The sequence below is a fragment of the Larus michahellis genome, chromosome 3, assembly GCF_964199755.1.
Source record: "Larus michahellis chromosome 3, bLarMic1.1, whole genome shotgun sequence".
Taxonomy (NCBI): Eukaryota; Metazoa; Chordata; class Aves; order Charadriiformes; family Laridae; genus Larus; species Larus michahellis.
This window is the reverse complement of record NC_133898.1, coordinates 61,878,259-61,892,827: the sequence shown is the minus strand read 5'-3', so window position 1 is coordinate 61,892,827 and position 14,569 is coordinate 61,878,259. Positions and strand designations below refer to the sequence as shown.

Sequence of the window (14,569 nt, the reverse complement as noted above, 5' to 3'; positions counted from 1 at the left end):
AAATGCGTGTTTTGCAAGCTGTGTGTAGGGCCTACGTTAGTTGTGGTTTCTTTACAATGACTTGAAAGGAGCAGAAACTTGTATATTGGAAGTTATTGCTGTTAGACCTTATAAGGGCCTTAGACTTCTTGTGACCAAAAAAGGGATGCTTTGTTTGCTATCCAAAATATACAAGAATCAGGCATAATCTGTCTCTGTTTAGCCTACCTGTAATGTATGTTTCAAAGAATATGAATCTATTAATTTTGAGGTACTTGAATCATAATCTGTTGTTGATTCATTGGCTTGATATTAAATCATTGCCTCAGAAAACACAAACTTCCTATAAGATGGGCAGATTGCTGTTATAAAAAAAAAGTTTAATAAAGCAGTCAAGCATTGGTGAATATACATACATCCACAATACACTGGTTTTTGTCATTCTGTTCTAGCAAGTAAATGACTAGCCTCTATGCTCTCAGTTATCTCAGTTTTTAGATATGTGATATAATCATAATTCCATATTGTTTCATATAAATCATATTTATGTTACTTTTCCTCTCTCATCCTGCTATGGTGAGATTCTTGATGTACAGTTGATGAATGAAGCTGTACTCTTTTTCACAGCTCAGTGTCCTTACTACGGCAAATATAATTGTTTGACTTTGGGCACAGATTAGGGGAGAACCAAGTTTGAATTTAGGTGCACATCTTACTTGGTCCTCTAAACCCAGGAGTTTTTAAAATGACCCTCCTGTAGATTGAATAAGTTACATTTTTATTCTAGCAAGAATATGGGCAGCTACATTATATTAAACTGTTTATTCTCTCTAATTAATTTGGTTAATTTTAGTATTAAAAGCATGGAAATGGTGAAAAACAAGTGGGATCATTTTGGCAATAATTTTGAAGCTCTGTCCATCTGGATAGCTGAACAAGAAAAAGAACTGGAAACTTTGGAAACATCATCATCTCCTTTGGACATACAGATCAGCCAAATCAAGGTGATTAGTTCTTGTTACATTTAGCATTAAAAGTCCGTTTATCTGTCATTTTGCTAGCGGCCAAATGGGAGAACAGACATTTTACATGTTTCAAAACTCCTGTGGTGTAATGATGGCACGCTTTAAACACAAATATACCAAGCAGTAAAGTTTTACATAAACTAAGGTAAAATTCTTACAGGCTGCCTTCTCTGTTAGTGTGTAGTTGACATATGTGGAGCCTTTGTGTGTATGGTTAAAAATATTACTTAATTTATACTCTTCTTATTTTTTGAGTAATCTCAACTGGTATACAAAATAGCTACATAAATGCAAGGTATATAAAGCTTTTTATTTTAAAACATACATCAGCTAGTGAATATAGAACTTGATTTTAATCTTGCAAGCTAAAGTTATAACTTGATTTATGTATCTTTTATGCTGAAATAATAAACTATTGCTCTTGTAGCTTGCAAACCTACATGCCATTTATTGCTATTATGTTCACGCTGTCTTAAAATCTGTATATATTCCTGTAGATACATAGTGGTTTAGTGTCTTATTGCTGAGGTGCATATTGTCTCCAAGCATTGCATTTCAAGGACTGATTTCATATCCTCCCACAAATGAAAGCGTACCTTCTCTGAAACCGCATGTTTGTAAGGGGACAGCATTTTTCAATATGCAGAGCACACTGCCATTTCCTTTTTTCTGTGCCCTACTTGCTCTTCAGAGGGTGCAAAGGTGTGCAGCTGCTTGAAGTCATGTACCAGATTGACACTAAGTATTTCCAAAGGATCCCTTAAGGCATTTGTTTCACGTGGCAGAAACAGTTTATCAACAGATTTTCCTGTTCTTAATTTGATCACAATTTTACATACACCAAATAAACAAAATCTCTTGATTTCATCATTGAAGAGTATGACAAGGCTTGAATTCTTCTTCATCGCCACAGCAAGTCAAAAGCAGTTTCCTTGTGAACTATTATATATGCATTTATTCCACTGGCATACACTGTCATAGAGCCATACTTTTCAGTAGTTACTAGATATGATTCAAATGTTTAAGACAGGAAATGCATCACATTATATTAATATTGCATTCCAGTGTGACAACAGCTCTTGTCTGTCTAAATGGAGCCTAGTTAAGCCCTAGTGTCCATTCAGGCCAATTTCCCAGAAAGGCCATTCCTTGCTATATATGCAGATGAACAATAATTTTTATACTGCATTGCAAGTTTTTGAAAATGCCAACATAAGCCTTCTTCACTTAAACATCATGACAGAAAGAAAATAGCCAGTAGGTAATTTTTGTAAATGTCTGAGTGAAAAGATATAAAGAAGAGAAAATCGTCCAGATAAAGCCTAGGGTACATCCCTGTAACTCAAGTGAACAAAGCAGCTTTATGAACTGTGATACGTGAAATGAGTCATCTAACCTCCAGCACGTGGACATCACTGGAGGTCGTCTTCAGCAGCATTGCTTTGTGCCTGAGTTTGAAGGATTTGTTATGTTTCGGTGGGAGTTTCCTGCTGAGTTAGCCTGTGTCACAACTGTGATCAGCATACTTAGTTGTAATTTCTAGTACAACACATTAGGAATATTGCAATATGAGGCAAATACACACACACGCACACAAAAAGCTGTGTTCCTTCATATCTTTGGCTGATATAAAACCTGCGGTCAGCTGAATGTAACTATCGTATCTAGTGGTGATATTCTACTTCTGGTGACGTTGATTCCAGAACCCCAATGACTTCAGCAGAGACAAATTTTCACCTACACATTTCTCCGAAATTCCTGGTGGACAAAATGACAGTTATCACAAGTACTTACCATTGGTGGCAGACTCAGTGAGAGTTTGAAGCCCTCAATTATCCACCTTCTTTTATGTAACTGAGTGAATTTAACAGAATAGCGTGGGAGTAAAAAAGCGCTGCCTCATTTGTATCTGCTGCATTGTTAGATAATTTCAGCTTCAGGGCTGCAAATCCGGTATTTTTCCTCAGCGCCGTATTCTCATGCAAAAAAGATATTTTATAATCTGAATTAATTCAGAATATATTGCATAAAGAGACACTATAAATGCTTACAGCACCACATCTTTTTCTGTACTGTCACCCTGCTAATTCTAGACTCTGAATGTTGCAGTAAGCCACTCCTGAGCTTCATAACGGCAAGCAAGATACCATATTTTTATCCCAATTATAGCAGAAAGTGGGCACTTTCTATGCTTTTGGGAGTGCATTTTCAATTGGTTGATGTGATGTACATACATATCTTAACATTTTTATATCCGAGAATGCTATTGCCTCTTTCAATTTCAAAGAGCACTCTTGGGTCTTTCAAATCTCTCCCAATGAGTGGTTTTCACTGCTTTTGAGAAGCAGAATTTTTTTTTCCATCAGCAGAAATTAAAAGAATTCTGTTGTGAAAAAAAAAATCTTATTTCCAAGTTCACTGATGCTTACTGAATAAATAGCCACTGAATGTGAAGCACCAGAAGTTCCTCTCTCAAATGTTGTAACTTTCAGGTTTGCCTCTAATTTGCAAAAAAATAAAAGTGCAAAAAAATAGGAGACAGTTGCTGTCATGCAGCTGGGGAAATGTAAAGCCAGTGCTAGTTTGTCTTTACGCATTTACTAATTAATAGAGAAGACAGCTGAAAAGTACCAAAGGCCATTATCACTCTTCTTTAGTGGTTTCCTATTTATACTGTAGTGTGGTTCTTTATTTAATCCTCTGTCTGAGGGCATGCTCACCCTTACCTCAGCATCTAACTTAATTTATTCTTTATTATACCATAGAATTTTAAATTAGGAAATGAAAACAATCTCTTGGTTTTCAAATCATAGCATGCTTTATTTTTGAAGTGCTTGAAAACTTATTAAACACAAGTTATCAGCTGTTAGGGTTCAGCTGCCTAATATTGTTTTTGGTTATACACTTCCTTTTTTCCATCTTGCATTTATTTTGACTCTTTAAGAGAATTGTGTATTAATTTGCTATGAAGTAAGAGATGGTAAAATACGAACCATCTTTCTGCTTTTGAAAATATGCACCTCGGGCAATGCTAATTCCTCTTCATAGGCCCTGTTTTTAGGGCAGGCTGTTTTTTGAACCTTTTCCAGTGCTAATTTCAAGAAGAACAAGGGAATTTACAGAGCATATTAAAGACTTTTATAACTAGCTATTTCAAGTGGTCAATGAACTCTCCTTTTATTTCCTTTTTTAATGAAGAATATTAGTAGCTCCGGTAAAAGAAGGAAGTAGAAAGTACTATTCTGATAATTAAAAACCTGTTGTGCTTCTTTATTTACTATTCCTTTACATTTTAGGTTATTAATAAAGAAATAGATGGTAAAATAACTGGAATCTCAAAACTGGAGGAGGAAGCCGAGTCTTTTTCCCAGTTTGTTACCTCTGGAGAACGTGCACATATTAAAGCCAAGCTGACTCAGGTCAAAAGGTATTGGGAAGAGTTAAGAGATCACGCACAGAGACTGGAAGGAACAATCACAGGGAATGCATCAGCACAGCAGAAATATGAAGAAAATCTTAAACAGGTAGACAATGCAAAATCTAATGGACCGTTTGCAGCAATTTATAGAACTAATCTTTATTTTTCCAAAACTGAATATAAAATGTATATTATAATAAGATGGACTAGAATATGTACGAGTAGGTTTGTAAGGTAATTGCAAGACCTCTATATGTAAATTTGTGCTTTGAATGACTTAAAAGCCAGGTTCAGGAAGACACTAAAATATACACACTTAACAAATTATTCTGTCTTTTAGAAAACCTAAGTGATTCTCCTGGATATTGTACTAATCCACATCCATACTTCATATAAACACTTTAGCTTCAGTCTTGGGTTGTTAGTCGGTCGTAAGGAAAATAACTTAAATATTATTGTTGCCTCAGTCACAAGGAGCTGAGCACAGTTAGCATCTTTTAATTTTAAAAGGCGCTCAGCACTACAAAAGCTTAGGATATAATATTCTCTTAGCACGAAATATTTGAAAGATGTTATTTATTTAGAGCATCATTTATATATTTCCTGCTAGTTTTAGACTCTCTGGTTTGCCTTTTCTTCATAGGTGCAGTGGGCGGTGTCTGACTTGGAAGCGAAGCTAGCTGAGCCTCTCACATCGTGCTCTTCGGCAGCGGCAACATACACAGCCCTTCAGGATTGCACGGTGAGCACGTGGCCGGCAATTCCTGCCACCAAGTCCAGGGAAACAGTGCCACACGGACCTCCTCATAGAAATGCCAATAACCAGACCAGGGGCTGCCTGACGCCACCCAGATGAGGGTTGAGGCAGGGGGAGGCAAGGGCTGCCTGTCAGGGTGGGCAGCCCCAGGGGAGGCTTAAGCAGGCTTCCTCAGCTATTTCTTCTCACCATTTCAGACAGACTTGGAGAGGTTTTTCCCCACTCTAGAGAAACAAAAGCCTAAAAGTATGAATTAATCCTTCAGCTTACTTTTTTTTAATTTTATGCATCTAAAACATTATGAAAAATAGAAGATAAGAAACACATCTGTTTGAGGTTTTTCGCAAAGATTTTCATGAAACTTGGGTCTTGGTATATAGAACTGTGATTTTTTTTTAAAAAATCTCCTTGGAAGTAGTTTTTCTTGGACAATGCAGAGACTGGACAGAGTTTCAACTGACAAACTTTTATCTGTGATGCCAGAAATCCATGGGTGTTTTGACATTTGGTTCCATCCATTACAAATGGAAAACAGACATTGGATTGGTATTCAAACTACAAAAAATCTCAATTATCTGGGAATTTGGTGTAGCATTTTTATCTGTGTCTATAAATTTGTGATGTGTTCTTCCCACAATAATCATTATCTTTTATTCTAAGAAAATATTTTAAAAACTTTTAGCCATATTGTTCTTGCAGTTCTTCTGAACTTAGTGGTACATGCAGGTGCATACAGGCTGTATGCAAGGAAGACCTGGCCTGTCTGCTTCAAAAAAGCTTGAACCTTGTTGAGGAAAGATATTTTGCATATGGAGAATTTCTTCAGACAGCATATGTAATCGTTATTGTTATTGGCTTTTAAACATTATGAATATGCTGAGTGTACTATCGTAAACTCTTGTCCTGCCTAGGGGATCATGATGATTCAATGCCTTAATATGAAATTATTTTTTGTTATTTAGTTTAAACATCAGCAGCTTGTTGCTATATAATTCACATTTCCTCCTATGTATGATTTCTTTCATGACTGTACTTTTAACCTTTACTACAGTTTTTATTACCGCACACCTGCGAGTTAGAACTTCAGTGGTCTCAAATCTCTTTCATTTTGTGCTTATCTAACTGATTGTACTACATTTCAATCATTTTCATATGAACAAGTTTCCAGCATCACTGGAAAGTCTAGTCAACATTGGATGCCATTTCTGTGTTTGCCAATGCTGACAGAAGTTCATGGTAACTGTTCCCTACCTCTCCCATGTCATGACACGGGCTGCAAGTCTGGCAGTCCGCACATGTTGTGTGAGCTTCTTGTATTTACTGTATATGTATAGATTAGAGCAACTCTTAGACAGATGCTAGGGAATCTGGAGCTTTGTCCTACATGATCATGCTGTGTCACATGCCCATTCAAATGTTCTGACCCTTTTGTTGCTGTCTGTTTTTTCTTTAACGCTGTTCTTAGGAAAGTCTTTCCCCACTACAAGCTAGTTGATTGATATGCTTGGGGCATGTGTATCTAGGATAGATCTGAGTGAAATACAGTCTTTGCCTTGACTTCATGATCTGGTGGATGTAGCATTGCTTCAAACTTCGAGTAGAAGTACAGAATTTTTCCCACCATTGTTACTGTAGCTCTGTTGTTTGTGTATGTGACTTCTGTTTCTTTTGCATGTTCATTAGGACCTTTGTCATACTGTGGAAAAACTGAGCAACACTCTGACGTCTCTCTCAGCCTGTGCCCGAAAGTTGGCCAACAAAGAAAAAGCTGCTCACGAGGTTACAGCATTACAGCAGAAATACGAAAAGGTGCTAGAAAATGCTAAAGAGAAACAGACCTTATTAGAGAATCTTCTGGTTCAGTGGCAGAAGTGAGTAGACTCTCACGTCTGTCATGATGGAAACAGAGACTTTCCTGCAGTCAGTGTGTGAGACTGAGGGGATGACTTGAGTTGGTAACTCTATGTTGTGATTTTGTTAGGCAGGAGAAGGAGCTGTCTGCCTTCCAGACCTGGTTGGAGGGGTGTGAAGCTACAGCCAGGCCTTCAGAGCAGTATGTTTCTGCTGACAGAGTTAAACTGGAAGGTGAACTCCAGTCACTGCAGGTACGTTTCAACCTTAAGATTGTCCCCCTACATTTCCTACATTTCCTACATTTGTTTATGTGTCTTTTAAAGGATGGACTTGCTCAACGGAAGTCTGACAATCACTTGATTCTGGGCTTTGGAAATGTCCTAGAGAAGTTTTACATTATCGCTGTTGTTATTTATCAGAGACAAGAAAATGGGAGGAAGAATGTTATTTGCAAATATAATATGCTGGCTGAAGAAAATGGTAGATCCTATTATCTATTGAGGAAGGACATTGGTCTGCTTGCCAGAGAAATTCCTTTGTTAGACAATGCAACTTTCCTTCTTTTGCATGTGAGGAAATTTGCTCAGATGACAAAATGCTCAAAGGTTTTGAATTCACAGTGAAAGTCTGATTTCCAATTATTTTGTTTTAAACAAAAGACTTTCATCCTATTCTAAAGCATGCCTTCCTTGAAATTTTTGTCATTTGTTTTTAGATTAATATGAAGGAGTTGGCCAAAAGTAGCATTTTTTACACCCTCCATGAAGCCAATGAGTCCATAATTTCAGTTTTAAATATTACTGAAGAGAAGGGAAATTATTTGGGGGTTTGTTTTTTTGTTTGGGCCGATTTGTGACATTTCCTCACAATTCTATTGCACACAAAATATGTCGCAAAACTTAGTCTTGATTTTAGCCACGGTCATCATACAGTAGAGCTGTGTGGAAAGATTGCCGCTTTGTCATAAAGGGGAAAAAAATACTCTGATGAATCCTTACCAAACTACGGTTGCAAATTTAGCTGTCTGAGAGGTTTTGAGTACCTGCTTGTCCTCATAGACCTCAGTTGCTCCAAGGATTTGACTGTGCTCATTCACTTGTCTCAGAGTGATGTACTGGAAAACCCTAGCTGATTTTTTATTATTTTTGTTATTTTCGTAATATGATGTCATATTTGATCTAAAGGCTGTACATTCCATTGTTTTCCCAGGATTTGCGAGCAGATATTGAGTCCCGTGCTTCAGTCTATGAGAGCCTATTACAGTTAAATGAGTCACTATTCCCAACAGCTTCCGAACAGTCTGTGAAAAGAATAAAAGAAAAATTTGAAGAGCTGGATGAGAGGTGGAAAGCTTTACCACAAACTGTTGATAAAAGGTTTGTGCCTTTTATCTGCAGAATGCTTTTTTTACATGTGAAATGAGAGTAACCAATATCCAGATGAGGAATCTGGAAGGCTAAGGAAGTCTCAGGAACACTGCCTCCTTTTTTGAAACTGTACGTTATCATATATTTAGATTTCAATTGTTTTGGTGATGAACATACATATTTTAGTATTTGTAAAGGAGCTTAAATAATAGACTCTGGTCAATCACATTGTCTTCTAGGTGCTTTATCAATATGATTGTTTTACTATATAATGATCTTCTGCATAGCATTTCATGTTGAAAATTGTGTAGAGAAATTTCGAAGGCAAACAGGAAGGTAAATGACAAGGCCTTTTTTAAGGTCAAGGTTTAGAAGCTTGGTTCTGCTAGGTCCTGAGTACTCATCTGGACACATTCCTCCTTTGAATTGTGTCCCTGTGAGCAGACTTGACCCTCACTTATTTCAGTGGAAGTTAAGCATGCAGTTACTCATCCCCTGACTAAATTCACGAGACTTTCACTTTACATACAGTGTTGCAGATGACAGGGCAAACGGATTTGCTATCTCTGAAAACTGAAGTTTAGCTCCCATCAATACCATTCTCTTTGCTGGGACTACCTCCATGCAGAAAAGTTGAACGTACCTTGATTGTTCGGGGCATTTCTAATAGTTTATATGAATAGAAGAGTGGAAAGCACCAAACTGGTGCTTTCAAGTGTTATGTTTTTCCCCAGTTAAGAAATCAACACAGCAGCCATCACATTTGAACCATAAATTAATGTTTCCTTCTTTCCTTCCACCTGGCATTGATTTTAATGCTGTCCAGTCAGCTGTGGTTTTGATTATAGGAAGTGATTAATTTACATCAAGTGCTTTCATATTTACATCTGACATCCTATAGGATCAACTTCCTTCAATCTCTTGTTGCTGAGCATGGGCAGTTTGATGAGCTCCTGCTCAGGTTTTCAGACTGGATTAAGCAGTTCCTTGCTGAACTACAAGCCACTTCAGAGATATACACAGCTGATCAACAAGTAGCTGCATCTCACAATAAGGTAAACTTTTGGATGTAAATATTAAAGACAGAGAAATTGTACAGTGCATTCAGATAAATATTCATCTAAAACTAGGATGAGGTCATTTATTTGTTTGAAAACCACTGCGCTGTTGTAGTCACCTACAGATTTCTGTTATTTGACCAGTTTAAAGCAAAATTGTAACACCAAACTGTTCTTTCTGAAAACCCCTCAATAGTATTTGTTTTGCTTGTAAGTTTAGTACTAAAATGTTTTCTGAGCTTTTGATTGGAAGAAGAAACCCAGCCCTATTTTCTTTCTTTCCCATAGAACCACTCAATGGAAGTCGAAAGTAAGAAACAGCAGCTACAAAGTCTGAAGGAACATGTAGATAAATTGTGTTCTTTCAGCTGCCCGGAGGACCAGCAGACTTTGCAGGGAAAGACTGAAGATTGCTTTCAGATCTTCCAGGAGGCAAGTCAAATAACTAGCCAAAGACAAGAGGCTCTGGATCAGCTGCGGGTATTCCTGGAGCTCCATAGTGCTGCCTCAGGAGTGCTCCACCAGCTGAGGCAGACAGTGGAGAAAACAGGAAATATGGATAAAGCTAAATCTGAATTACTGGAGAAAGAACTCAATGGTGTCATTCAAGATCTTAACAAGCTGGAATCTGTTGCCATCAGTTTGGATGGTTCCCTTACTAAGGCCCAGTATCACCTAAAACACAGCATTTCTGAGCAGAGGACCTCCTGCAGGGCTGTGGTGGATAATCTGTGCTTGGAACTGGAGGCAGTTCAAAACCTGCTGGGAACCAAACAGAGTGAGGCAGAAGCTCTTGGAGCCTTGCGAAGATCTTTCATGGAACGTAAAGAACAGCTGCTCAAGAGAATTGAAGATACTGAGGAAAAGGCTGACAAGGAGGGCGTGAAGGAGGCAACACTGCAAGCCCTCCAGCAGAGGTAAAAACGATATTAATGCTGGAGATTGGCACTTCATTTGCTTGCAGTCTCTAGACATTTTATGATGCATTGAAGGCATGCGTGAGTTTTCTGCCTGGGTACCTTATTCCTTGCCAGGCGTATATGAGTCCATAGATCTACTTGATAAACTTTTGTAAGTGAGCGAGCTGTTTGGATGGAGGCACGACATGAGCAGAACACTTAGCAAGTCCCGCTAATTTTTTATATTGAAAGAACAGTCAAGAAAATCTTTGTCTGAAAAATTTATTTTTTCCAAATGAATCCAAGCACCAAACAGTCATTGAAATCCCATATACCATAACTATCTCTACTCTTACAGAACTGAAGACTGTACATGTGTTGAAGGAATTGAAAACACTTACTATAATAAAATATTAATCTAAATATTTGAGTATATTTCAGAGTCACTGTGTGAGGTAAAGGTATATGTATATCTATATAATTGTATAGCTGTTTGTGTATCAGAAAAAAACCCACATTCTAAGCCCAGTTATAGCAGAAAAAAATCCAGATGACACTTTGTTTTCTGAAGATATTTTAGGAAATGTTAGAAAAAGGGAACTTTATGCACAATAACTCTGACAGCAACTGTTTCATTCTTCCTTTCTCCTCTTTTCTCTTGCCAAAAAAAAGTGAAGATATGTAAATTTAAAATCTGCCTTTTAACTTGCAGATTGAGGGTCTTTAATCAGTTAGATGAAGAATTAAATTCTCACCACCATGAACTCCAGTGGCTCATGGACAAAGCAAAACAAATAGCTCAAAAAGATATTACGCTGGCTTCTGAGATCGACAAAGAGATAAATCGCTTAGAATCTCTGTGGGAGGATACCAAGAAAGTTATACATGAAAAGTAAGTAGATCTTGGACTTAAGGTGAGAAAGGAGAGGATTCTTTTAGTGGGGGAAAGAGACCCAGTTATTTATATTTAATATCCTCTTGCCATGTTAATCCCAGGGCTTGTATGTTAAATACTGAGTAGAAGATAAAACACAGTATAAACCAGGATATTTCTACCAGTTGTAATGATACTATTGATAAAGCAACAGATAGGTCCTCAGGACAGTGCTTAGAGATATACCACTCATATTGTTGCATCTTATTGTTTACTCTCCTGAAAGATAAGAAATCACCATTGAGATTTCACTACCACTCCAACTAGCACATACTCTCTTCCAAGCATGCATTTTCCTTCTCTATTGGATATGTGTTTCTGACAACATATTCAGTGGTCCTAAGTCATTCTTACATTTCAGTCTTTTTGTCTGCTCAAGGGACCGGGTTCATAACAATCATTAGTGTATAATCAGTGATATAAGACAGTTTTGTATATCAATGAAAGCTGATAAAAAAGGAACTAAAGAAATGAAAGAAAGATTCATTTTATTCCTTTCTTTGTGTTAGCTGCCTCTTTATCATCTTTAAATAAAAATTTTTCAAACGTTCTTTTTTAAATTTACATGGTGAAGTTAAGTGCTAGGTTAATTCAGCACTACGTCATCCTCAATGTACATAAATTTCTCTAAATGCAGGAGCAAATCAGTTCTAAGCCTAGCTAATATTTCAATGGGCTTGTGCAATTTGGTGATCCCCATGTAACTGCTGGGTTGGTGTACTGGAACAACGATTCAAGAAAAAATTTCATTTGTGCTGAAAAAATTATTTTTTCCCCCTTTGGTTTATATACTGTACTGTTATTCTGTTTTCTTGGTTGACACCATACAGACGTTTGTAAATATACTGCCCCTTAACCAGATCTGTGTATCATTTTCCCTCTTGAAAATATGCTACATGAATTGCATTTCTGGTGGTTTTTTCCAGCTGAATTTAGTCTGTTTTTTTAGTACATTTTTAAGAGATGTGTAAATCTAAACTAAGTGGAAGAAAAGGAAAGCTTTGTTTAAAGATGTCTGTTGCTCCTTTTTCTGAAGCACTGCCACTAAATTTGTATTTCATGTTGCATGTTGCTGCAACCCATTTTTCTTACCTCTAGAAATCCTTAATAATAATAAACCAGGTAATGTCTACATACATATGCAAGAAGCTAGACAGTACCAGCCCGGTAGTGAAGAAAACCATAAAATAGCTGTCCCTGCCTTATAGATGCGTTATTGAGCGTAAATGAGTTGTCCAGTTTTCACATACTGGGGTAGTTGTTGCCATCTTTATACCTAAAACTGAAAGATATTCAGGTACCTTGTGATTCCTTTCTGATATAAAAATAATGTTAATTTTTATTTCAATTATTAATTTAATTTTAAATATTTTTAACTGTTTTCTCTCTCATATAGACACAATTTTAAACCCTCCTGAACCTGATTATTTTGGAGAGCTCTTTGGAGCATTCAGAAAAGAGCCAGCTCCTAAAGCGATTACCTCTCTTTCTTGGCCGTGACATGTTTCCCGAAGTCCTTTCATTGACACACTATGTTTTACAACTAAACATATCCAAAGTATTAGTCTTCCTTATCTCTCTTCAGTATAAATACCAGAAATGGATAGAATAGTGTTGTGTGGTTTTTTTTCTTTTCTCCATTTCCTGAGCAGAAATAGGCTTTTCTGGAGAGGGGTTGGGAAAAAAATATTAGGCCTGTTCTTAGCAGCAGGTTATTCTGTTATTCTCAGTAGAATGACAGGTAAGTTGAATGTAATATTTTAGACCCAAAAGCATGCATCTGACAATTGGAGGACAAAATATTCAGACTTATCTTGCATTGCTTTAGTCTACTTCTGCTTCTTTTTACCCTCAAAACTACTCTATTTTAAAGAAACAAGTTTAAAAAAAATGAGCTGAAACAAGTTTAAAAAAAATGAACCACATTATAGTGTGGTTTCCAGTCAGTGTGCTAAACTTAGGCAGTGAGAAGCTTGAATTCCAGTTCCAGTCTTTCTTTTGCTCAAGTCAGTTGCTTTGATATTTCATATATATGAGGTGGAGGTTGATATACTGTTTCTTCAGTGAGATGTTTTGTGATGTATGGACACACACTGATTTGTAAAACCTAAATATTAGTATTTCCTTGGCTGTCCAAAACATGTTTAGTACCGCATCCTGATTTTCCCATGGTGAACTGCTACGTTACGTTCTCTTTCCTTCAGAAACATGAAAACAAATGGTGCTAACACGGCCTTTTCACATTACAGAAAGGAACAGTCCTGCATTCTTATTGATCTAATGAAGGAATATCAGAGCTTGAAGTCAACGGTAATGAAAGTCATAGACAGTGCTGACAGTGCTTCTGTGATCAAATCCATTTGGAAGGATCACGAAGATGTCAGGCGAGCTTTATCAAAGGTAATTACATATATTTTCATTTGAGGCATTTAAATGATCTTTAATTTAGATTAATTTTTCCGTTTGAAAGGTACCCTTGATCTGTGTTTAAAGTTACTTGAATTTACTGTCAAATCTTGTCACACTGATATTTGGGGTTTCATTTGTACTAATTTAGATGAAGAAAGAATATAGTCCTTTCAGCATTTTGGTGAGATCCATTAATGTGTATTTGATTGCTGCTATTGATCATTTTAACACCTAGAAATGCAAAATTTATGTTTTTTTATGTTAATTTATATGGAAAGCATGTAACCTGCTCTTTATACGAAATACCTTGAGAATGTATTCCTATCATAGTATGAGAGGATATTTCCAGTCAGTCAACATACTTTAATATTTTTCTATATTGGGTAATTTTCCGAATAGATAAAAGTCAACACAAGAAAACGAATTGTATACATTTCTGATGTGTGCAATTCTTATGTCTGTCTCTTTCCCTAAGACGACTTATTCCATGGGGTACAATGTTAGATACTGGCCACTGAGCAGAGATAAGGAATTTGGATCCCTGCATTCCCCTCATTTCACTGGATCATATTTCTAAAATTCCAAATTCTGCTATCCATCAGCCTGTCAGCAAAACCAGTTCTGAGTGAAATTCCTTCCATTCATTCAAAGGGTAATTTCATTTGGGAGCCTATTGAGCTCTTCATTAAAAATTCTTCAGTCAGATCTGTATAAACCTCATTATAAACTATATGTATTTATGGCCTCTTTTTAACAGACATTTTAACTAGAACTGAAAGACAGAACAGAGCTCAGCAGTCTAACAAAGAAGTGCATGTAACTTCATATGATTCCTCTCCTAAATGTAAGCCTTGGGCTGTGGAGAATTC

The 14,569-nt window shown here is 36.8% G+C and overlaps 1 protein-coding gene across 14 annotated transcripts in view; it reads left to right on the top strand.

Annotated features, from left to right (window-relative positions):
- The window catches only part of SYNE1 (spectrin repeat containing nuclear envelope protein 1), a 311,588-nt gene that overhangs the window by 117,729 nt on the left and 179,290 nt on the right, over nt 1-14,569 (top strand). For all 14 annotated transcript variants that reach the window (XM_074580424.1, XM_074580426.1, XM_074580430.1 and 11 more), the window contains 10 exons: nt 833-983; nt 4,301-4,528; nt 5,066-5,164; nt 6,863-7,050; nt 7,161-7,284; nt 8,243-8,409; nt 9,302-9,455; nt 9,747-10,375; nt 11,070-11,249; nt 13,541-13,691. In XM_074580424.1, the coding sequence (XP_074436525.1) occupies nt 833-983; nt 4,301-4,528; nt 5,066-5,164; nt 6,863-7,050; nt 7,161-7,284; nt 8,243-8,409; nt 9,302-9,455; nt 9,747-10,375; nt 11,070-11,249; nt 13,541-13,691 (2,071 nt within the window). The remainder of the gene's footprint in view (nt 1-832; nt 984-4,300; nt 4,529-5,065; nt 5,165-6,862; nt 7,051-7,160; nt 7,285-8,242; nt 8,410-9,301; nt 9,456-9,746; nt 10,376-11,069; nt 11,250-13,540; nt 13,692-14,569) is intronic.